This window comes from Ciconia boyciana, chromosome 17 (genome assembly GCF_034638445.1).
Source record: "Ciconia boyciana chromosome 17, ASM3463844v1, whole genome shotgun sequence".
In the NCBI taxonomy this organism is placed as follows: domain Eukaryota; kingdom Metazoa; phylum Chordata; class Aves; order Ciconiiformes; family Ciconiidae; genus Ciconia; species Ciconia boyciana.
The window spans coordinates 7,067,796-7,090,949 of NC_132950.1; the positions used below are offsets into that span (position 1 = coordinate 7,067,796).

At 52.1% G+C, this 23,154-nt stretch overlaps 1 protein-coding gene across 9 annotated transcripts in view; it reads right to left on the reverse strand.

The window, feature by feature from the left end:
• The window catches only part of SMG6 (SMG6 nonsense mediated mRNA decay factor), a 119,104-nt gene that overhangs the window by 33,497 nt on the left and 62,453 nt on the right, over window positions 1-23,154 (reverse strand). For 8 of the 9 annotated variants that reach the window (XM_072882552.1, XM_072882547.1, XM_072882546.1 and 5 more), the window contains exon 13: window positions 17,158-17,359. In XM_072882552.1, coding sequence (XP_072738653.1) covers window positions 17,158-17,359 — 202 coding nt within the window. Of the gene's footprint in view, window positions 1-3,232; window positions 3,368-17,157; window positions 17,360-23,154 lie in introns of those variants that run through there. The other variant, XM_072882549.1, reaches the window with a different exon arrangement.

Below are 23,154 nucleotides of genomic sequence, written 5' to 3' on the forward strand. Positions count from 1 at the left end.
CTCATGTAGCTCCCTGACCACGCTCTTCTCTCTGTGAGAAGAAGCCTAAACCTGCTCACGACTAACTGCAGAAGCACAGAGATAAAGACGAAGACAACAAAAGTGAGGTTGAGAGAAACACTAAGAATCTCTGCAGACACTGAATATTTCTCTAAGCTTAGCCCAGAAAAAGGGCTCTGCGAAGAAAACATGCAAAGCACGTCTGTCCAGGCTGGGGAGGGAGTTGCAGGAGAAGGGTTGATGGGAATGACGATGCCAAGGGAAGACCCCGAGGAGGAGCTGAAGGGAAATCGTGGCAGGGCTCACCTGCAAAGGCAGGGGAAGTGTGCGATGAGAAACACGAGCAGAACTGGCTGGCAAAGACAGGGCTCAGGACTGGGCTCCCTCGGGGTTCGTGCTCACGGAAGCGTGTGCTAGCACGCTCAGAGGAGTCCCAACAAAGGACAGGCAGGCGTGCTCCAGCTGCCCATGGACCATAGCTCCTGCTCTGCGCTCTTCAGCCCTCCAGCCAAGGGGGAAAATGTAATCAGAGCAATTTCTATTAGCAAGAATATAAAGACTTGGAACCTCTGGGCTGTCTCTTGACAACTAATTAATTACCAGGTAGCATCCCCTTGAAGCTGCCAACACAGCGCGCACAAGTTCCAGCATGATTTAGGGAGAGAGATGAACTTTACAATAAACTCTAGAATTTTACTTCATCTCCCGCCACCATCTGAGATCCTGGGGGAACAGGAAGGGGTGGCAAGAGGCAAACTCTGAAGCCATCTGGGATCATCATTAACTCATTCACTCGTGGTCTCTGAAACAAAATGCCGACTGCGCTGTGAGCAGCAGCTTCGAGCCAGATGAGAGCTCCTCGTATTCTCAGTTTCTTAAATGTTCTTCTGCCAGTTTCTGCAATAGCGTGCCCATCCCCTTGCAGCCCCCTTGCCTGTCCCCCAGGGCTCCTGGCTTTGGCTGTCAGGGCAGCCAGTCTCTGAAACTGTTAAGAGCAGAAACTGTATTTCAAATGGCTTTAGGTGATATATTCTTCACTAACAGCAACAAAAAGGAGTAAGCGAAGAAGTATGTCAAGAAAGCAGAGAAAGGAAAAAGGACAAGAGGATACAGAGTGACTGCTGCTGACATAGCTTTTATGGGAAAACACAGAAAAAAAACACAGTGGCAGATGGTGCCGTATCTTAACCCCAAGGGCAGAGAGGCCTGGGCTTGAGCTTGTTTTTTGACCTGGCTGGTGTGGCTGTGCAGTGCCATGCCTGGCTGGTCCCTCACCTCTGACCACGTCCCACTTCTCGCTGTCCTCAACAGAGCATCCCTTTCCAGTTGATTAGTTGCTAACTACTCTGGGACTGGTGCATCTGGGCAGTCAGGGAGCTACACCGTGCTGGAGGAAAGGAGTCTCCCTGTTTCAGGCAACCGAGCACTGCTGCCATAAGCCTCTCCTCCCCTCTCCGAGCCTGGGACTAAGGGACCAAAACCTCAGACCAGCCCAAGATCATCCCCAGAAGGACACAAAAGGGCAAAGGCTATCTGGGCTGCAGAGGTCACCGAGGACAGCAGTGGACACCGCTAACCACTGCAATGTGCCGGACATCTCATACAAAAAAAAGATAACGACAAAACTACAGTTGAAGATCAGGATGCATGACCTGTTGGAGAGTGCTGGGCTTGGGCAGCCAGGCCAGAAGATGATTAAATGCAAGCCCTGTGGCAGCACCATGAGGTCTGAACTGGAGACAACACATGAACTATGGGGACATTTGGGGACAGTCATCCCAAAAGTGTAAGATTTCTCAGGCTCTAGAGACAGGGGGAGATGGGAGATGCTGTTCAGCTTGGCACACGTGAACCAAACTACACAGTACACCAGGGAACATCTCAGAGGGCTCGTTTTGTCTGCACTCAGGGTGGTATGAGGTTAACCATCAGCAGCATCCTGAACAGCACGTAGGGACAGCAATAAGTTTGAGGACTGCCTTGAGGAGACATTTTACATGTGGTAGCTCTCCCACCTCACCACTTGAGACAACCCTGGGAGCCAGTTTGTCCGGGTGGGCAGCTTTTGGGACCAGAATCCTCTGCCTCCCGGCTCCGGGCCACAGCTCTACCGGTGGCCATGGATTTCTTCCTTAGACACCAGGACAGCCACAGGTCATCTTGCTCAGGTGCAAATGTTCTAGGCTAAGCCAAAACATTTCTTTTCTGTTTTAGACTTACTTGATGTAAGTCCAAAAACTGAGAGGACATCAAAGAGCCCACTGAGTAGATCCCCTCCAGAAACACAGAGGGACTTTACCTCGTTAGTACAAACACAGTTCCCCTGCAGACTTCCTGGGAACAGCTGAAGCAGCATCGCACTTCAAAAACCAGCCTGCACATCACAGGGGTGGGGAGGAGCTCAGTTCTGGCCCAGGACTGTTGACAACCATTTCAAAGCCCATGCAGGATCACACAAAAATCGTCACAGCCCTGGGGGGGACAAAACTATCTTTGTCCCAGGAGACGGGCTGTAAAGGCAATGGCAGGGCAGGAGCTGTCAGACGAAGCAGTCAAGGAGGGCATGCAGTCTGATTTAAAGGAGAGAGAGAAGAAGATTTTGATGATGGAACAATTCACTCTTCCTGGAACTGGTCAGTGATTGTTTCCCGTGAGTTACAAAGAGGGATGTCCCTTCAGGATTTCAACCTGTGACAAAAGAGTCCATCTTCTTCTGAGGGATGGCAACTGCCAGCAGTTCTGTCCCTGCTGCAGTCCCCAGCTTGGGTCTGCCACTGGCTGGGGTCTGAGGCCACTTCCAGAGGGACGGAGGAGACCTGCAGGAGCCCAGGCTCAGCCATGGCACAGAGTGACAATCAGGAGATACGCTGCTTCCTGGAAGAAGTGGAACTGATGTGCAAATAATGAGAGAAAAATGTGGGGCGAGGGAGGGTTAAGGAGAGATTAGTCTGGGGCACACTCTGGGAGATACACAATGTTAAGTATGAGGGCAAAGGAAATGAAAACTGGAAACTCAAACACAGTCAAGAATCCAATCCCAGCCTGGGCAGGAAGTTTACACTCTGCTTCTAAATATACATGTTTTTAAATCAACAAGCTTTCTTCTTCCTTAGCTCTACTGTACAACTACAAAGGAGAACTAACCAGATAAAGGCATTGCCAAGCTCTGCCTGGCGAGGCTTGCTGTCCCCAACAAGTGACAAGGTATGGGGATGGAAACCCCTGCCATGCCTCAGAGCAGGGAAGAGAAGGCAGGATCCCAAAGAAGCTCCGGGAGAGAAGGATTCTCGGCTCCGAGCACCCTGCTCAGCGTGCCGGCGCGCAGTCCCTCGCAGACAGACTCTCCTGTGGTCTCCGAGTGCCATGCCTGCAGACCACGAGAAGGAGAGGAAGCGATAACCTGTGAGCATGAGTCAGATGTGGTGCCTCTTTCCTTCCTGCTCTCTGGCCACTGCATTCATGCTCAGCAGTCGGATAGTCACATATTTTTTTAATTTGATATAATTATCTCCTAGAAATTACTGTACACAGCCTCTTGGGATCTAAAGCAATTAAGTGAAGATAAATTTCTTTCATGGAGCAAGCTGTCAAAGGATGAAGCAATTTCATTCCCCATTTGAAGTGGAAGCTTTGGGTCATGCATGGTTTATTTGAAACAATGCCATCACCTAAAGCTGCTGATCTTATCTGTCTCTCTCTGTCTCTCCATTTCAAACTGCTGAAGATGTGCAGCGTGGCACTGCCTGAAGTGATGACATCTGGCACCAGGCCAGCTACAGAAACAAGCTGCTCCTCCCCGAGTCTGAGTGCAAGAGGCCAAGCATTCCTATTAAAAAGGGGGAAACCGAGGTGAAATCTGGGAAGAGCTGAAAAGTGGGAATTCTGCCCAAGGGAACAGGAGACCCACGAGCTACAGGAGGAGCAAGGTGCCTGCAGGAAGGGGAGGCACTGCCCAAGACAGGATGGGAGCACATAGCACATCTCTGAGGGGTAACAGTCTACCAGGCTTCCTCTTTATCACCAGACTGCCCTGAAGCCATCTAAACCAGGCTTCGAGGATTTCATCACGACAAGGAACAGCCCATGCGCTTCAGTCTGTATGAGGAGAGACATGGCAGGACAGAAATTATACCCCGTTAGCACATACACGCTAAGTCTCTCAGAAGTTCCAGCAAATTCTCTCCTGTCCTCACATTTCACCATGCCAAGATGTTTCATTTTAGACAAAAAACCACATAAAACATAAAATAACTCATTTAAATAAACCATTCTCCACAGTGGTGGTTTTTATCCTGAAAAGGGGATAAGAGATGGCCAGAGATGCTGTGGAGCAAAGAGTGGCCATGATGAGGGCTTTGCTAACTCCACAGGTTAAGCACTAAAGATGCTCAGATCGTCCCAGGGGAGGAAGGCATGCTCCACACCCCACAGGATACAGGCATCAGCCAAGCCAAGTTTTATATCCTTAAGCAACCTAAAGGTGCCACTCTGCCAGTGGAACAACTTTCACCTAACTATTGGGAACACAAAGGCAGAGAACATCAAGAAGAACAAGTATGAATGGATCCTGAAGTCCTCCTGCGTATTCCTGACAGCAAACCAATCCCACTCGTGCCACAAAAAGCCAACACACCCCCAGAGCACGCCATGGGCAGGGAATGCGGAGACCAGCAGCTGCTCACAGAATCATAGAATCATTTAGGTTGGAAAAGACCCTTAAGATCATCGAGTCCAACTGTAAACCTAACGCTGCCAAGTCCACCGCTAAACCATGTCCCATGTCTACATATTTCTGTTGTCTCATCCGGATCACTCACGCAACCTTCAGAAACGCTGCCCTGGGCGTTCAGTCTCTAAACCACCCAAGAGCTACACAAGACTTGCACTGACACAGAATTATGCAGGTAATGGTCTGGAAATCAGGCTCCAACTTCCCGGCAGTGATGGCCAGTTCTTGCACAGGAGATGGTTCCCTGTTGCAGAGGCCAGCAGCACACCAGGACCTGCTGGTACCTTTGAAGCTGCGAGCCCCTTGCTGTCCTCAGCCAGCATTTCCACCTCTCTTTGCCCACTCTTCTGTTTAACAACTGCTCCGTCTACACACTTGCAATGATATAATCATCCAACACACCTGTACAGATATTCTCTCCCATTCCCACCTAGCCAAATCCATCCACACAACTCCCTGCCAGCTCTCCATGGATTTATCTTTATACACGGATTTATCTTTATAACCCCAGCATTTCCCACATGATTAAGCCTCTTGTACATTTAGCAGGTACTACATACTTTCAAAACATGAGGTGTCCCTCCAGGCTGATACCTGGAGGATCTCTCCTTTCCCATGTCAGGGCAGTCACTAGCGAGCAACTCTCAAGTCACAGGGAAGTCGGTGAGGATGCTGGTGTCTAAAAGAAGGTTGAAGCTGCAGTTGTGAGAACAGGCAACTGCTGAGCAAATTCAGCTCCCACGGACTGGACTGATAAGAGCATTTCATCCATCAGGTTTCTGCAAAGCTCAAGTCAATGTTGATCAAATCTTTGCTCATTAGGACAGATGCGGAACTAAAAAATATACTAGTACTAGAGGGAGCTAAAAATACAAGCTGGCAATGGGTACAAGTTCAAAAAGCATCTGCATGACTCAAGAGTGCAAGCACAGTCTTCAAAAGTGACTTCAGCACCAGGAATGTGGTACATCACTGGCAGCTGGTAGGTTCCAAAAATGTACATCAGCAGCCACGTCCCTGACGCACTCTGGAAGTGCCGCTCCACGGCCACTTCTCCACAGGAAACGTCACGTGTGGACCAGGTATCAGGTGAACTGACACAGCATTAGAAGGACGTAGCAAACTCCATCTTCTTCTGTCTCTAGACATAAACCTCTTTCCTTCCATAATAATGGATGCTATAATAAACATTACATCATTTATGCTTAAGGTAAATACAAACCCAAAATGTAAATCTGTTCCGTTGCTCACAAACCAAGCAGACCAGGCAGGCAATAACTTCTCAGACCTCAGAAAACACCTTTGTCTTCATACTAAGAATTTGTGCTTATAGATGTATCTACCTATCCCAAGTACAGTGAAGTTTGGGGAAAGCTTAAAAAAAAAAAAAAATCAAGAAAATAGCTAGAAATATATACTATTACTGTCTCTATTAATAATATATAAACTTATAGACAAATATTTGCTACATGGTGGAGAAAATGCTTTATGTAAAATGCTGGTATGCAAAATGTTATGGCAAATTTTGTTAATTTAAATAAATGATGGGGTTTACCACATGTTTAAGTAAATATATGCAACTATGTTATGGGGAAAAATGTGATTAAATTATCTGGATTAAATATCCAGCATTTTTAGTGTCCCAACACAGACACAGTTAGACCAGCAGCAGTAACATTGCTCATGCAAGGCCTATGTTTGGGAAGAATTTTAATGCTTCCCAGTGAACCTTCGCTTAGTACCCCCTCGTCTTCCTAAGGGACACGGGTGGCCTGGGGCTGAGGCACTGGCCTGAAATCCTGGGTATCAGGGGTTTGTTCTCATCCTGAAGCTAAGGCTTCCTGTGGGACCTGGGTCAGTCCCTCAGCCTCGCGTACCTCTGTTGCCAATCTCAAACAAGGAAATTGCTTTTCCTTCTGTCATAACGTGTTGTGGAGATACGTTCATTAATGCCTGGGAAGTGCTTTGACTTCAATGATGGCGAGAAAAGAAAACAATAAATAAGAGCACGGTGGTGTCTTCTCTTTCTGATTTCGGATGTGGCAGCATGAGGACACCGAGGGTTACAGCTCCAGCCTGCCGCAGGAGCTGGGCTCTCCATCCTCGCCCAGACTCAGCCCAGCGTCGGCAGATGGATTCGGCATCTACAAAAACAACGCGACGGCCGGCTGGGAGCAGAAATGTGGGGAGCAGACTCCAAGCTCAATGACAGAGGTCACCTTCCGTCTCCCGTAGAGACAGAGTAGATCCCCATCTGTTATTTGGGCTGACCACTCCCTGCATTCCACCCAGTCCACTTCTCTGGCAAGCTTCTCAGGACGTGGATCTTTCTTATTCAGGATAACAATGAGGAGTTATTAATTGGGTCTTTTTTCAGGTTTCCTGAGGTCTTTCTAATAGCTGCGTTGGTGGATACCACAGCCGTCGCCGTCTTCAGCAGGGATGTTTTAAGCATTTCGCTTGGTCAAAGACAAAATATAAGTAGTGCTGTGAAACAGTGTCACCCCCGAAGCTAAGGCAGGGTCAGAGATGAAGAGTCAGACCCAGGGCTGAGTTTAGTACCGGAGTGCAGAGTCTGAGTGGTGGCGGTGGATCCAGCAGGCAAAGCATGAGGCAAAGCGGCAACCCCGAGTCCCAGGACCCTCCTGCATGATCAGAAGTGCCACATTAATTCTTGAGCACCACAAAGATTGTCCGAGGTGAGGCCATGCTTCATGCCCAGGGACCGGCTCGGCCAGCCTTTCCCTTTCCTCAAGGTTTCTCTGGGTAGCAATAAGAGATGGCTCATTGGGAGGGGATCCAGCATCAATGGTGTTTTAATGAGGCCTTTCAATATACTTACAGACTAATCAGCAAATTCCACAAGGTCTGGACTCTAATATGTCATTCTGAGTACACTAAAGTCACAGTGAATACCTCTTTTATAGCCAGAGCCGCGCACTATCTGGGCCTGATGTCCTGCCAAGATGTGGCAGGTTTTGTGCCATCAGGGTGCTGGTGTGGCAGAAGCGAGGCCATTACCTGCTGAAAAACCCCAAGGGAAACAAAAGGTGCGTGCAGCGTACGCCGAGGAGGTGCTGCACAGGAGACTTCATGGTTTGACTCTCCTTTCCTAAGTCACTCCTCTGATGCCAACTCTGGGAACACGCAGTCAGCGAGTTTCTTGAATAGGACATTTCCTATTTTCCAAGAGTCCGTGCCGAACCTCTGGAGGCAGCTTTTAGGACAAAAGGACTGAACACAAGTTTTCCGTCTCATTACATAAACCTGGCCTGATGATGACAGAAGTAAAGATGTTTGACAACGAGTGTCATCTGATCCGCACAAAAAGATCCAATGCTGCCTGAAACCAGGCATGGGACAAGGCTGATTTATCCTGCCAGTCTGTGTCTTGAGCTGATGATCACATCGCACTTCCAGAAAACACTTTAAAAGAGCCTTTTGCTGACACCAGAGCCAAACTGTGCAGCGCTGGCTGAGGAACCGCACACGTGCTGGTACATGTGCACGGCTCACGCCCAGGCTGCCTGATTCACTTGGAGCCGACACAGTGGCTAAAGCGCCCTGTCCAAGACAAGCCTGGAGGAGAGGCAGAGGTGGATCCAAGGCTGGGGGAAGGCAGGGGAGGAAGGGATGGAAACGTCATGAGCCGCTTGAGCAAATTCCCCACGGCTTCCCCATGCACTGAGGTGTTGCTCGCTCCCTCCAGGTGCCAGGAAAGAGGCATCTCAGGGGTAGGGAAGGTTGTTTCCACCAACTGCTGGTTCTTCCCTTCCTGCTTCCCTCCCAGGAGATGGGGCTGCCTGGAAGACAGCACCTCATACTTCCCTGCAAGCTGCGTCCAGACCACAAAGCCACTCTCGCACTTGCTAACAGGCGCATTAAGAGAACATGTGTAATGGGATCTTAACACGTTGGCAGGTGGTTCCTCACCTCGTAGCGAGACTGCAGTTCTCACACACCAGCTCTCAGCTTCAGGATGGAGGCAAAGCAGCAGGACCCCAGCTCTGCAGAGGGGTGCTGCCTGGAGGTACCGTTAGATCCGTTCCTCCTTGCTGTCGTGCCTGCCTGGCCAGGGCTATGGGATCCGTCAGTGCTTGGCTGTGGCAAAGTAGCTGCACAGCTTTGAACTCCTACTGCCTTCAACACTGTGTCTGCAGCTTGATGCCATGGCTGTGCGTCATCAGGCAGGCAGTTGTCCTCAGCCTGAGGACTCTGCACGGCTGGGACAAGAGGGCGTGAAAAGCTAGTATGCCCCAGAGACTGCACTGCACAGGATACGGAGTGGATTAAAATCTGGTCAACAGCGGTCTTAAAATGTCAGTGTAAACAGGAGGGCAGTCCTGGCGGGGCTGCGGGGAAGCTTGCTTGGGCTCATGCTGCTTAACAATAGGTTCAGTGACCTGGACAAAGAAAACCTTTACTGATAAAGCCTGCAAATCAGACACTGTCTCCTACTCTCCCAATCTTTGAAGAGAGCAATTCACCAACAGACAAAAAACTCAAAACTGCTCGGTCGCCTATTCACGAGCAAACAACACGCTGTTTAATAGACCTAAATGCAAAGTTGTCCCTCTAGGAGCAAAGCTTGCGGGATGCTGGTAGCGTCTGCTGGGTATGGTGGAGAGCAGCAGAGCGCAGAGGTCTGGTGGGTATGGAGGAGAGGAGCAGAGCATTGCGGTCACCTCCTCCTCATAAGCTGGTGCAGCAGCGCACAGAGAAACGCATCGAGCCTGGACAGCCACAGTTCAGAAGCGCCATGAGAATGGCTCAGGGGATCCAAACCATGCCTGAGAGACCATCACGTCTCTCGCTCCATCTATTCAGCTTATCGAAAGAAGATGGGGATGGGAGGACTTGGGACACATTTATATATCGGGGTCAGAGCAGCAATGGAGGACTACCCAACCTACAGCAAAATTAAATTAGTGGAAACTGAAACAAAACAAACGTAGCCTGGAAATAACACACGCATTTAACAGTAATTGGCTCCTGCAACAATCTGCTAAAGATCCTGATGGGTTCTCAGCCTTTCGAAACCAAGGCTGAGTACTTTCTACAAGACTTGCTCTTGTTCCCTTGGAAATTTCCCTGTGGTTTCCCAAGGGAGAAGAGACCAGAGGAGATGGCCACAGCTCCCCCGGCCTGCCGGCATCCGGGGCTCTCCCGGGCTGGATTCCCCACTCCTAGGACTGACGCACACCACCATGGGCTCCTCTTTGAAGAGGAGGTTTCTGACCCGTACATTCTTCCCAGAAGCTCCCTGATGTTCAAAGCACCTTGCTGACAGACAGGCAGGTGTGCCTGTGACAGTGGCCACCTCCCCGAGCCCGGCGCAGGGCGGGGGGAGAGCGGCCCCCCAAACAGAGCCCTAGGCAAGGCACGGGGGAGTACTCCAAGCCCAGCTGTGACATTTCCTTTCACCTATACCTGTACAGCTGTTTCCTACAGGGCTGCAGCCTCAAGTGAGATGTGTGAGGCTTCTGTAGGTGCTTGGGAACAAGATGGAACAGAAACGCTTCACACCTGGCCCCAAAATTACAGCACGCTGGAAGGTGGCCAACATAAACTGGCAGAGTACCAGTTGCAATGGACATCAATTAAGAAGCCTGTCATCCTCAGACTGCAGGGTTTTCTTTTTGCGATCTGCATCGCTCCTTAAGCCTTCAGCAGCACCAGCGCTGGAGTTTTCCAGATGGGATCATTTCCCTCAGATTCCACTCGCTAGATTTATTGCAGGTTTTTTTTTTTTTTTTTTAAACCCACCCCCCCTTTTAAGAGCCTGAACTATTATTCCACATTGCGGATTTCTCCAGGGCTGTATTCAGTGTCCTCGTGCAGCGCTAGTGCTTGTTTGCCATGAGTTCCCTTTACCTTCAGCTGGAGAAACGCAGTTTTAAGAATATGCTCAAAACTGTCTTACCTTAAAGAGTGATTAAAAATCAAGACCAAATGATAAATTAAGACAATACCTCTCTGGAAGATGTCCTGCACAGCCCTAGGAGATGCAGCAGCAGTCACTAGGACAGCACTCATGCCCATTTCTATGAAGGTATGTTTAAAACAGCACAACAGACACCAGCGTACCCTCCTCTGCTACCCAGACCCGGGGACACGGACTCGGCTTGACACTTCCCACTGTGCTAATGACACCTGGCAAAGGCAGAGAGAGGCTCCTGTGGCGTCTACACAGTCCCTGGCACTTGCGGTTCAAGGAAATGCCAAGGATGGACGAGGAGTTCAAAGCAGGTGATATTCTGCACGCTACCTTCACGGCGGCATAAAACCCAGGCTCTCCTCCATCACCCAATGACATCATCTTCCAACATGGCCCATAATTTAGCCTAATTGCCTTTTACAATCCAAAGGCACCACATGAAAGGGAAGGTCGAGGCTGGGATGGAGTTCAGATACTGGTCAGAAAATGTAAACATTTCTAACTCTGCCGCCTCGGGGCTGCCAGCTCCTGCCAAGTCCCCGCTCTGAGCAGGGCTGCCTGTGGCAAGGATCTTTCACTGCTTGTTTGGAAACCGAGGCAGGCAGGAATGGAAGGAGTTTTTCAAGGATGACTCCTCCTTGGACTCTCCTACATGGGGCTCCGATCTCTGCTCACAGTTTCCCTTTTCCTCTCTGGACCAAACTCCAAGCTGGAAGCTCTCGCTCTCATGGGCCGAGTGCATTTGCCTGCCAGCTGGAGGGAGATGCTCCAAGGCTATGGAATGGGAATATGGAAAGGATGCTGAGAAAACAGTTACATTTGCTCACTGGGGTTTTCTCTCTGCTTACAAAGAGTTTGTGCTCTCAGAGTCCTGGTCTTGCTACCTTTCCTCTGATGCCTTGCAAGAAGTCCTCCCAAAATCACTGTAGTGAGGCCATTCTAACATGGATTTCATCCCTGGCATACCACGAGTCATTAGGTTTTGGAAAGGACAAAACGTCTGGTGTTTAGAGGCATGACAGAGCCCGGTCACTGCGACAGCTATTCCTCCTGGGCTTTTAAACCTGGGGCTCCCTTTCCAAGAAGCATGAGACATGACTACACGTTGCCAAGAGATATCTGCAAGACTTAAGAAGACTGAAATACCGTAAGTAAGTGAAGTGAATAACAAGACACGACTAATTTTAGCCCAAGCCTAAATAATAATTAGCTCCTAAATAGCTAATTCAAAGGCTACTAGCTCTGCAAATCCAGACCATGTTGGGGCAACTAGAGAGAGGGTCAAATTTGGACTGTGCACCTGGGCTGGACAGTAGAGAGGAAAGAGATTTGTGTTTTCTAAGGAGAACAAAGCTTGGATTTTAGGCTGTCTGCACTGACAGGTGAGCAGTGCAAATAACAGGAAGCAAGTACTTGTGAAACAAGAACGGCACCAAGTGTGGGAAGCTAACTGGCCACCCTGGAGCTGGAGGAGCCACGCAGTACCCAGTTTGTAGGTCTGGGGCAGTAAAATATTGCTAGCTATTTTACAGAGCCTTCCATTTTAGGGCTTTCATTTGCCTGGTGAGGTGAGGCAGGGTTGAGACTAGCTGAGCAGTGAGTATCTGAGACAGTCCACTCCACAACATGAGCATGCACATGAGGGAAAAAAAAGTGCCTTTCTGTTTCAGAGGAGGGAACCACAGTGACTAGCCCTATAAGCATATGTATTAATCATGCACCGTCTGGTTTTAATCCACACACTGCTGATCCTGCGTCTCACTGTATTGTTATCAGGGGAAGGAGTATTTCTCCTCAATCTTATTCACCAGCCAAAAGTCTGAAAATGCAAAAAACACATTTGTGAAGTGCCTTCCCAAGGACCCTGGGCCCCGGACCTGGTGAGCTGGGGCTGCTGCCTTTTTATTGGCATTTAAAAACCTTTTATTAACGTGTGTCAGGGCTGGGGGAGGAGAGAGAGGCTCAGGTTTCAGGACCCCCCATGCAGAGAGGTTTATTGTGGGAAGGGACATTAACACTTTCTCCTCCACATCTCCCTGGCTGGGGCATGTGGCCGAGCGTGTGCTGCCGGCACAGGCTTGGGTGATGCACACGTCGAGCCCGTGCAGAGCTTGCAGGGATGCGGGCAACCAGTGATGCCATGTGCCTGCACAGAGGAGAAGGACCTCCCTGGTCTGCTCCATGCTGGGCGATCTCCAGCCCTCTTCCAGCCTTGCCACCAGCTCCACGGGGCCACTGCAGAGCAGGATGCTCCTGAGACAACAGAGTGCAGTGAGAGCTGAGGAAACCAGGACGTGCCCCAGGTTCCCAGGGCTGCACAAGAACAGACCTACGCACAGCTCAGATGCACCATCACAAGGACTTGCTTTAACCTCAACACGACCCAAGTGTTTTCCATTACAAGTCCCCCCAGCAGCACCACACGCCACCTGATGAATCCACATTTGTTACCTTCCTTCTTTCCGCACCTTAACTCAGCCATGCTGCCATTCCCTGCTCTTGCCTCGGGTACAACGCTGGGTGAGCGAGGTCCTGGCAGCGTCTCCTTCGGCTGCAAAAGCTGCAGACACAGTCTGACAGCTCAGGCACCAGGCTGCATAGTTTGCTGTTGACTGGTACATTCGATGGTGTTCCATCACACAAGCTGCAATGGATATCTGCCCACCATACGCCCAGGAAAACATCACCAAGTTATGCTCACCCCGGAGCCAGCTTTTGTTGGTTACAGCTTCAATGACAGTCAAGAGACGATGGGAAGCTCTAAGTGTCACACTGGCTCCAGCAGGAATCTGAACGCACAGCTTCATGGCAACGAATGGAGTCAGAACATTTTCACTGAAAATAAGAGCCAGGCCAAATGCTCAAAAACTTGCTGAGAAACTCTGGCTGAATACTGCACACCATCTGCTAAATGGGACGTGGAGAATATAAAGAAGTGGGAAGCACAGTGTTTGTCCTATATAGCTTACAAAACAACTATCCTCTTGGTGGAGCCAATAACCTAACACCATTTTAAGCCCAATACTCTCCAATCTTGCCTTCCAACAGATTCCTTTCCTCTGGAATTTTACAAATTCATTAAAAAACTATGGTGCAAAAGCATGGGGTAAGGATTTGGAGCATCAGCAAGCAAGGTGAGATATTATCCTTGCAGTAAAAAGCCAATTGCCTTTTCCTAGCCATGCAAGTGATAGGAAAGGTACCACAGCAAGCTTCCCAGAGCCACTTTGGCATACCAGAACCCTCCTCCCAGCCCACAAGACATTCACAGCGTGCCATATAAAGAGCAGCACATTTTCCTTGCCTCTCCAGCAAAGAACTGTCAGGAACTTGAGCTGAAAACTGGGCCAAGACTGAAAACACAAGAGAAAGAAACTGGGTGCAGAAAAATAACTTCTGCTAAAAAGCAATGAAAAATCAGTACGGGAAAGAGTTCTCGCTGCACAGAAAAAACACTTCTCACCTGCTTGCAGCTCAGTCAATCGGCAACCAACAAGGAGCACGCAAATGGGAAAGTTCCTGCAACGCGGCTGGATGTGGTATGTGCCAGACAGAGCTGCTCCGCTGCAGCGCCTGCTGCCATCGCCGGATTGAGGCTCAGGGATACAGATCCCCTCGTGCCACCATGCTCAGCATGGACACGGCACCCTTCCAACTGCAAACAGCCCAGAGGTGCATCTGCTGCGGAGTCAGATTAATCTGGGCTCTGCACACTAAAAGGAGGGCAGGGAGGAGATGGTGGACAGGGGACCACACACAAGGATCCCCCAGTTAAGTTGGATTGGGGGCTTCTTTGCAGGGAAGTGCCTTTTTGTATCTTGTCATTCGTGAAAGGCATATGGGTTCATGCTTCTCAGCCATACCTTCCTGGCTTGCTCTGCACTGCCTTCTACAACACCCCACTTCTGGAGAGTCAAATAATTCACTTCATTAATACTGCAGAAGGAGATGATTTGTGGAACAAGGTAGCCATTTGACTGTAATGACGCAGCTGCCACTCTAGTCCCTTTCTACGGCTTTACTGAATCACAGAAAATGGGGTAGAAGCATCCAAAGAGGTCACTTTGCCTCCTTGTCCAAGGCAGTTCACGTCCACCCAAGCTGTACCTGAGAGAGCCACCCAGCCTGCTTTTAAAAATCTCCAAGGCTGAAGAGATTCTGCAGAATCACTAAGGAGGCTGCTTTCAAGTGCTTAACTACCCAAAGGTATGAAGCCTTTCCTAAAGTCTAGTCTTAACCTATTTTGCTGCAATTTATGCCCATTCCTTCCCATGCTTTTCTGCATAGAGCTGGAGGACAGCTTGTTCTCCTCCTCTCTGCAACAGCTCGCTGCATTTTCCCCGAATTTCCTCTAGACTAAAAAGCCCCAGCTCTTCCAGTCCCTTCTTGGAAGTCAGGCTTTTGAGATCTCTGCTCTGTCTCACTGGTCTCCCTTTAGCCCTCTTAGGTGTCCTCCGCAAAGTGAATATGCACACCTGCCATTTCACCAGTCTCACCATTAATGAAAACACTGGTCAGTACTGGATGGAGAAGAGACCTTGCAGAACCCATTGCTTCTGCTCAGCGTGTCCAGGGTAGTGCTGGTACCAGTGGGTTCCTCCGTCTGCCTCTGTGCGATGTGTTTGGTGCATAAGGCAGAGACCAGAAGATGGCACAACACAACTGGGACACCACAGGGGCTCAGACCTGCACAAACACAAGCGAACACCCCAGCATGCTGTGTGGGATCACGGTTCCAAAGTCAGCTACTTTCAAACCAAACAAGACCCACAGAGGCGGCAAAACAAACAAAAAAAAAAAAAAGAAAGAAAGGGGGGATGGACACAGCCAGACCTGGCTCCTTCTCTCTAGGATCTGTGTTGCCTCTTCAGCAGAGCTGAGCTGCTACCACCATGCCTGATAATCCCAGATGCTTGGGTGGCTGCTGCTGCGCTGTGAAGGACACCAACTCCCGCCAGTGCTGTCGTACAGTTTGTTTATAAAGCACCAGAACCAAAGGGAGCCAGGACAGTGAGAAAACTCAGCTCGGAAGCTCCGATGCAGCTATAGGACAAAGACACGTCTTTTCTTTTACACACGTGAGCGCAAATGCCTGGCAGGGCAGGTAGATGGCACTCCGAATAAACTGGTGTGTGGTTAGAAGAGGCAGAGTTCAGGGAATACCGACCCCCTCCTGCAAGTTATGGGGCACCAGACCAGGCTGCTCAGCCACCTTCCCTGCCTGCTGGGGGCTCTGGTTTGTGGCTGCTGGGGAAAGAGTCCCTGCGCAGAGAGCGGGGCACTGGGACTGTCCCCAGCAGAACCCCCGTGAGGCCACAGCACACACTGGGCAAACAGGCTACCTTAGGGCAGCGATGGCAACCACATGCTCGTTATTTTAACCCCTCCCAACAGAGCCTTGAAAATCTGTTTTTCCACAGTGACTTCCTGGACTAAGGTGCTTCCCCAAACTGGGAGAGCCTTCAGTTTTACTGGGACCCTGTGCTCCTCTGCCGCAGGCAGTGCTGTGAGCACGGGCTGGGCAGACAGAGAAGTGAAACAGACACTCGCACCTCTTGGGTCCCTCTGTGACAAAGGTCCTAAATTTCTCACTGTCATTTCAGGAAGATGTCAAGAAGAAGTGGCATACGGGAAGGCACATTGCCACCCTCACACGCAGGCTCTCCACAGAAACCAGCCCCTGCATCTCCACTTCTCCTCCCGTAGCACCAACCGCTCGGGGAGGCAACGCCGTGGCTTCCCAGATGAGCAGCGTTTCTGCCTCCAAGCAGGAAACTGTTGAGAGCCACTCTTATCCTGCCGTGCCTCTAAGGGCGTGCAAAACAAATGCCATTGTGCCTCTTCTATCCCCCATCACGTTCAGACACGTTATCCAAGTGCAGCCCCCAGGTCCCTTCTGGCCAGGTGGTGGCAGAGAGCAGACCCAAAACCCCACATCAACAAGGGAACTGATTTCATTATTCTAAAAACAAACAGCCAAAGGAAAGTTCAGGCTAGAATGGGCTCCTAGAGCAAAGAAAGGAAAATAGAGAGCGGGCAGTGGGGAATGCTTCATATTCCTAAAAGCCTTTTGTACGTTAACACATGGTGTCTGCTTCTCTCTAGTCACCTATTTATCACTCTCCTCTTTAGAGAAGGAAAAAAGTCCTGGCTGCCTTCCTAAGGCAGAGTTTTGTGGCCGGGGGGAGGGGGAGGGTGCTTTAAGCATGATGCAAACCATTTGGAGTGCACTGAGAGCACTGCCAACACAAGCTGCACTATTTAAACAAGTGAGGAAATGATCGTATATACAACATGCCAGCGAGCACACACACACCAGAGGAAGTCGAGAGGGGTTTTCATGACACAGAGCTGGATGTCAGCGGCTGAAAGGTCGATATTTTCCCTTAACACCCTTCTCAATGACTTAATCGTGTTCCGTTTGCACAGAAAACTTCCCAAGAATAAAAGTCTGGAGGAATCGAGGGGGGATGTTTGGCCTACTGCTGACCTTGTCCGAGGTCCTCTCCACGTAGCAGGGCTCCTGGGGGGCGACCAGCAGGGGAACGAAGCCCGAGAGCAGCCGATCCTCTTCCAGGCTAAGCAGGGCAAGGTCGTCATCTGGGTCCTTGTACAAGGGCACCTCCGACTGATTCACTGTGGTCAGTATGTTACAGAAGTCAGCCAGCGTCGCCCACACATCTACTGAGACCCTGGGAGAACGAGGAGAGACGTGAGCAATTCGGGGCTGGAATGCGTTGGGAGTTGCCTGCAATGCTGCAGCGAATACCAGAGAGGTGAGGCGAGGCGAGGCACGCCACCCCGCGCTGCTGCTAACCTACCCCACCGGGAGGGCTCCAGGCGCAGCTGCGCTGGCACCGAACCCAGGAGGGCTTGTAACCTTCGCCCGCGACTGCTGACACCAACCACCCTGTCCCCCTGGATGGGGACGGCTCCCGGGATCTCGCCCTTCCCGCTGCTCTGCCCACCTCTGCCTGCTCCCGAGCCGGCACACGCGCGGGAAGCAGCTTCCCCGTGCAGTGCCGGCAGGAACTGAGCTCATTTCAGATGGCAGAAATGCCGCTTATTACTCAATTTCAAAGCCTGCTGGGAGGACAGACTGGTGCTCTGCCCTGCTGTCAGGGCAAAAGCGGTGCCTGGGGGGCTGCAGCCCAGCCCTGGGCACCCTCTCCTCCGGCCGGCTGTTATCTGCTGCAACCACATGCTGCAGCCATGCTCTAAAGCACAGAGATGTTTTTAGTTAAACCCCAGCCATGGGGGGGGTTGAGCCATGTTTTGCTTCTGGCCATGGTTTCAACACTTGTGAGTGACCTGCAAAGCTGCCTCTGTGGTGTTTCACCTTCCCGGAGCAGCAGTGACGTGCAGGGAGCCGTGTGCGAACACAAGGCCACCAGTAGCCCTGGACCGCTCTCTGTGCATCCCCATCACACATCCCCATCGCTGAGCACACCCTGGGGAGGGCCCAGCACCCCAGAGAGGGCCAGCGCGGGGAAAGCAGGCAACAAGCATGGGAGCGCTGCAGCCTACCAGGCTGCCTCATACTGCATTTCTTCCTCCTGTTTCTAAGAGCACTCAGATAGGGGTTTTTTTAGCGTGTAAACTGGGACGAAAGCAGGGAATAGGGGAAACTGGGGCTGATCTGCTTCTGGTGGCGGTGAGGAGGGCTGCTCCTCCACCCCACACCTCTGGGGCACCGAAAAGCACAGGGCAGGCAGCATCACCGGGGGTGCAGCAGTGACCAGCGCAGCCCGAGGCAGCCCAGGGCTGGAGGGAGGCCCCCTGCTCTTTGAACTGCTCCAGGTGGACAGAGTCTGCACTCGGTTATTTACGGGAATCAATGTACCAGGAAAGCACACTGAAATGAAACATCTTGTTTTCAAGAGCGTCCTGGGAGCCAGGCAGAATGAGGAGCCATTAATCAAAGCCCAGCACGTAATCAGCACACATGTAACGCAGAGTCGCCCACGTCCCTAAGCCAGCCCCAGCCCGCACGCTGCAGAGAAGAGGTCCTTCAAAGCCCTCTGCGCACAGACACCAGGAGCTGGGTTCATTCACAAAGCTCCATCGCTTGGCTCAGCCAGGTCTGGCTGTCAGAAATGTTTAAATATGGAAAAAAATAAACAGTTGCAACACGTTTTTCGGAGGGATCTGTCCGAGGCCCTTTGTGATGTAATGGGAAACGCTGCGTTTGTGCTACCAGCTGGAAAATAAACAGAGCTGCGAGGGTTAAAAGGAACTGAACTTTCCACGACCCCTATCTGCAAAAGAAGAAAATAATAAGAGGAATGATCCACTGCCCCACAGCCCTGATAGTTTATCCTCCAGCCCAGGCTGCAGAGACAAGCACCGGATGTGATAGGGCTGCTCTGGGCCACCTCCAAGGCAAGCTCTGCCCATGGGAGATGCACAGGGCTTGGGAGGCTCAGCCCTCCCCCAGTGCCCTGCTGGCAACTGGGCTGGGCTGCCTGAGTCCGGTCACATAGCACTGGTGGGGCCCTGCCAGCGCGGGCTGCGACGAGGGCTCAGCTTGGATGAAGGAGGTGCAGAGGCTGCAGGCATTGGCGGGGGAGAGGAACGGGGAGAGCGCCTGCAGCCACCGGGGAACGAGCACACAGGGGTGTTGGGGACAAGCACCGACGCAGAAGATGTTCCCAGGGGGCTGAGACAGCCAGGTGCATGGGGCCAGGGTGGAGGAGAAGGGAAAGAAACACATTGCAGAGACCTCGCCTGTATTCCCCAAGAAACAGAGCTGCAGGCAGGGGATGGAGAGAACCAGCGAGGGAGGGGAGGAGGGAGGCAGAGAGCAGCGGTAGGATGCTGGGCAGGACCGGGATCCACAGCGGGGCAGGGGTGGTAGTGGGGTGAAGGAGCAGCACCGATGAAGTACAGGGAGCCATCTCCCTCCACGGGGCTTGGCACCCCACGTCAGAAAAACACCATGTGAACAAGTCACTGAGCCGACGCTGCTAACACCCTCGCAGCCACCCAGCCCAGCAGTCCCCTCTCCTCTCTCCCTGCGGCTGCCTGTCCCCAGGCCTTCCGGCAGCGCTGCCAGGCAGGGCAGCCCCTCACCACCCCCTGAGCACGACAGAGCAGTCCCTGCCACTTCATCCCCTTCATCCTCAGCTCCCTACAGCTTCGCAGTGCCTTGCCATATCTGTCATCCGCACTGGATGTGTTAGGTTTCCACCCTGGGCTTCCTTCAGTCAAACCACAGACTGTGCTGGCTCCCCGCGTAGCAACATCTCGCTGCAACGCACCCCTGAGCAGCTCTGCGGCAGCGGCCGGCAGCTGGGCAGCACCCCCTCACATGCAACACCCTGCAGAGCCTTCGAAAAGCCAACAAAGAAGAAGGCGTTGACGTTTCTGCTCGGGTTTTCTCCTGCAACGCAGAAGTAGCACTGCAGAGAGCAGGTCTGATAATTTTCTGCTTTCCCCTCTGGTGCAGCTTCTCTGCAGTGCATCTCCCAGCACTGGCACCACCAAGATCATTTACTGGCTGCTACCCACCGGCAAAGCCAGCGAGGGCGAACAGATCATGCCGATACCGTACGGCCCCACGGATCTCCTGCTGGGACGTGCACTCGCCCTAGAAGGTTGCACAACACTCGGGAGCCCTGTCAGGCACCTTGTCCTCGCTGCCCCTTCCCAGGACGACGCCGTGGCCACCTCCAGGCATTTCTGGCTTATGTCACCCAACGGCGCTGCGGTGCTGGAGCCTCTCTGCAAAGCCAAGGCAGGCCCAGGTGCCTGGAAGCGCTGCGTATGCACAGTGCCACGGCTTCGGGGTCCCTCTGCAGAGGGAGGCCCCGAATTACTGACAGCGAGCCCAGGCACGCAGCTCCCAGGTACAGGGACGAGGCTCCCAGAGCTTTTAACCGAGGAAGCGAGAAGGGGGTTAGCGCGAGGTCTTTCCTCAGAACGGGGGTTCATTCACTTCCCCACAGACACATTTACATTTGCTTATTCCACTAGGACAGGAAAAAAAAATAAGAGTTAATTTCTTTTTTATTGCCTCAGGATTCCAGGTTTAATGTAGCTGTCAGTGTGAGCGCAGCCCAGCTGCACGCCGACAGGACGCAGCCCGGCCAGGCGATGGTGAGAGCACCGCACAAGTGCGCAGCCGAGCGCGCGGGCTGGAGCGCAGCAAAGCGTGGCCGCGGTGAGGCTGGGTCTGCGTGGGGACAGCTCTTGGCAAAGACGGACGCCCATGATGGGCATGCATCACCGCAAGGCAAAAGGCATGCAGAGAGCAGAGGGTGCCAGGGCGAGCCTGACGCTCACCAAATCCCCGCCGGCCACGGTGCTGCACAGCACTCCGGCGTGAGCCACCATCTTCACCGGGGGCGCGGGCTGCCTGGTGATTAATATCAAGCACAATGACCCCATGTTACAAGCCTGCGGGGGCCTGTGGAGGTGGCCGTTTCCTGTGTAATACCAGCTTGTTTAAACACTAACATTCAAACTCCACAGCTGCAGAACAAACCCGGAAAGCACGGCGCAGAAGAAGCCCTGCATTGTGTTCCCCAGCCGCCAAGAGCCGCGCTGCCGTGCAGATGGCAATCGCTTTGGGCTCGCGTGCTCCTGGGGCCAGGCAACGTGCGCCCACCGGCTCCCGGTGCGAGTCGGCACCGGTGCCACCCCAGCTCCTGCACTGCCGCACAAAGTGCTCCGCATCCCCCTCCTGGGTTTCCTCTCTCCCAGCCCAGGGGAAGCCGAGCTAAAAGCAGCTCCTCTGCAAGGAACAAAAGGGGTTGGCGGTGGGAGCTCTTCCCAAAAGGTGTTCACCAACCTTGCCCTGGACTCAGACAGCTGTCCAGAGCGGGGACGAGGTGGTCACGGCCCCTCTGCCCTGTGGCAACAATGATTTCCCCCACTCGGCCCTGCACGCAGTCCCTTCGGCCAGCCGGGCATCCGTAAACCCATTCCTCTCCCGGGAACCTGCCTTCGGAGTTAGAGGGACGCTCTCCTCCCCGGGAGAGGTGCAGTCTCCTCCCAGCCAGCCTCTGCTTTGCCACAGCCCCCTTCTCCACGGAGACTTTTGGCTTCTGCTTCACTCAACTTTACCTTCATTCTCAGCCAGGTTTACACTACCGAGACACCTCTGAATCCTCACTTTGATGTCTCGATAGGGAAACTCTGGTGGCCAGCATTACTAACTAAGGCTGAGATCTGCAAAAGGGATTTTCCATTTAGTCTCCAGCAAACTCCAGCAAGGTCTTGGCACCCCTGTCCAAGACTCTGTCCATCTCTCCCAGTGGAAGCTGCCATCTCAGTGACACTTCTCCGCAAGAGCGATGTGATGAGAGCGATCTGGCAGATCTCTCTGGGAAGGTAAGCTCTAGAATGTGCTCAGAGCTTTTGGATTTAATTTAATACTTGGTTTAAATTAACCATTTTTAAATGCTTGCAGACAGTCTCCACAAACCGAGAGGCCCTTCGCTCCAGCGTGGAAGGAGCGCAGATTCACCAGGGTCAGCCCTGCGGCAGTTTGTCTGTCTAGCCAGTGGCTTCCCCATCGATTCTTGCACTTTGTTTAGCAACGGATTCATTGCGGCAACAAAGTAGAGCAAGGAGAAGCTTTGCTCTCCTGTGCCCAACCCTCTTCACCCGTTTCAGCTCTTCAGCCATATGTCCCAAAAGGAGATGGATTCACTTGAACGACAGCAGCCTCCTTGGAGATCTGCCTTTCGCCCCATCTGCTGCTAATATCTCTGCCTTAGGAAATCCACCCTGCTCCCCTCTCCCCAAGACTGCTTTTAACCCCCAATCTCTGCAAATTACTCCTGGGGACAGTTGGTCTGAAAGACACTGCTCCAACCCAGCTGAATGGCAACACCACTGCTTTAAACAACCTCCTGCTCAGACCTCAACGCAATGTTTGCCATGAAACATGCAGATATAAATTAATTTTAACATACAGAAGTGACTGTTGCTTGCTGCTAGAAGACCTGGGAACACCTGGTCCAAACACACAATCCCCGAGCCACAGGACACTGCTCCTCTGAAGCAGAGACGTCCACGGGCAGGTTTAGCTCCTGGAAACACTTGAGAGAAAAGAGCCACAGAAAACTCGCTGAGCCCCTCTCCCAAACAGGCAGAGGGGAAGGATACCCCCTGCCTCTCAGATATACACAGCAGCCCCAAGAGAGGGATCTAGGCAGCCTGTCACCTCTCGGTGGCCTTCTGGCCTGAAAACATGTCCCAGTGCATCGTCTGAGCCATGGTGACTGTGCAGGCGTGGCTAAGAGCTGGATGAATGTGCCAGAGCAAGGAGGGTGGTTTTGGGGAAAGGTGTAGCTTCTCATTCAGCTTGAATTCGGGACCACTGAGCCCCCAGCTAGGGAGAGGATGCGTGCCAGGAGCCGGAGTTCATTCCCAAGCCCCTGCCAAGAAAAGGACCCCGAAGACGCAGCCTCCCAAGCCTCCCATCCCACTCCACAGAGCCCACTCCTGCATGGCTTGCAGCCGCACACCGGGTTTCGGC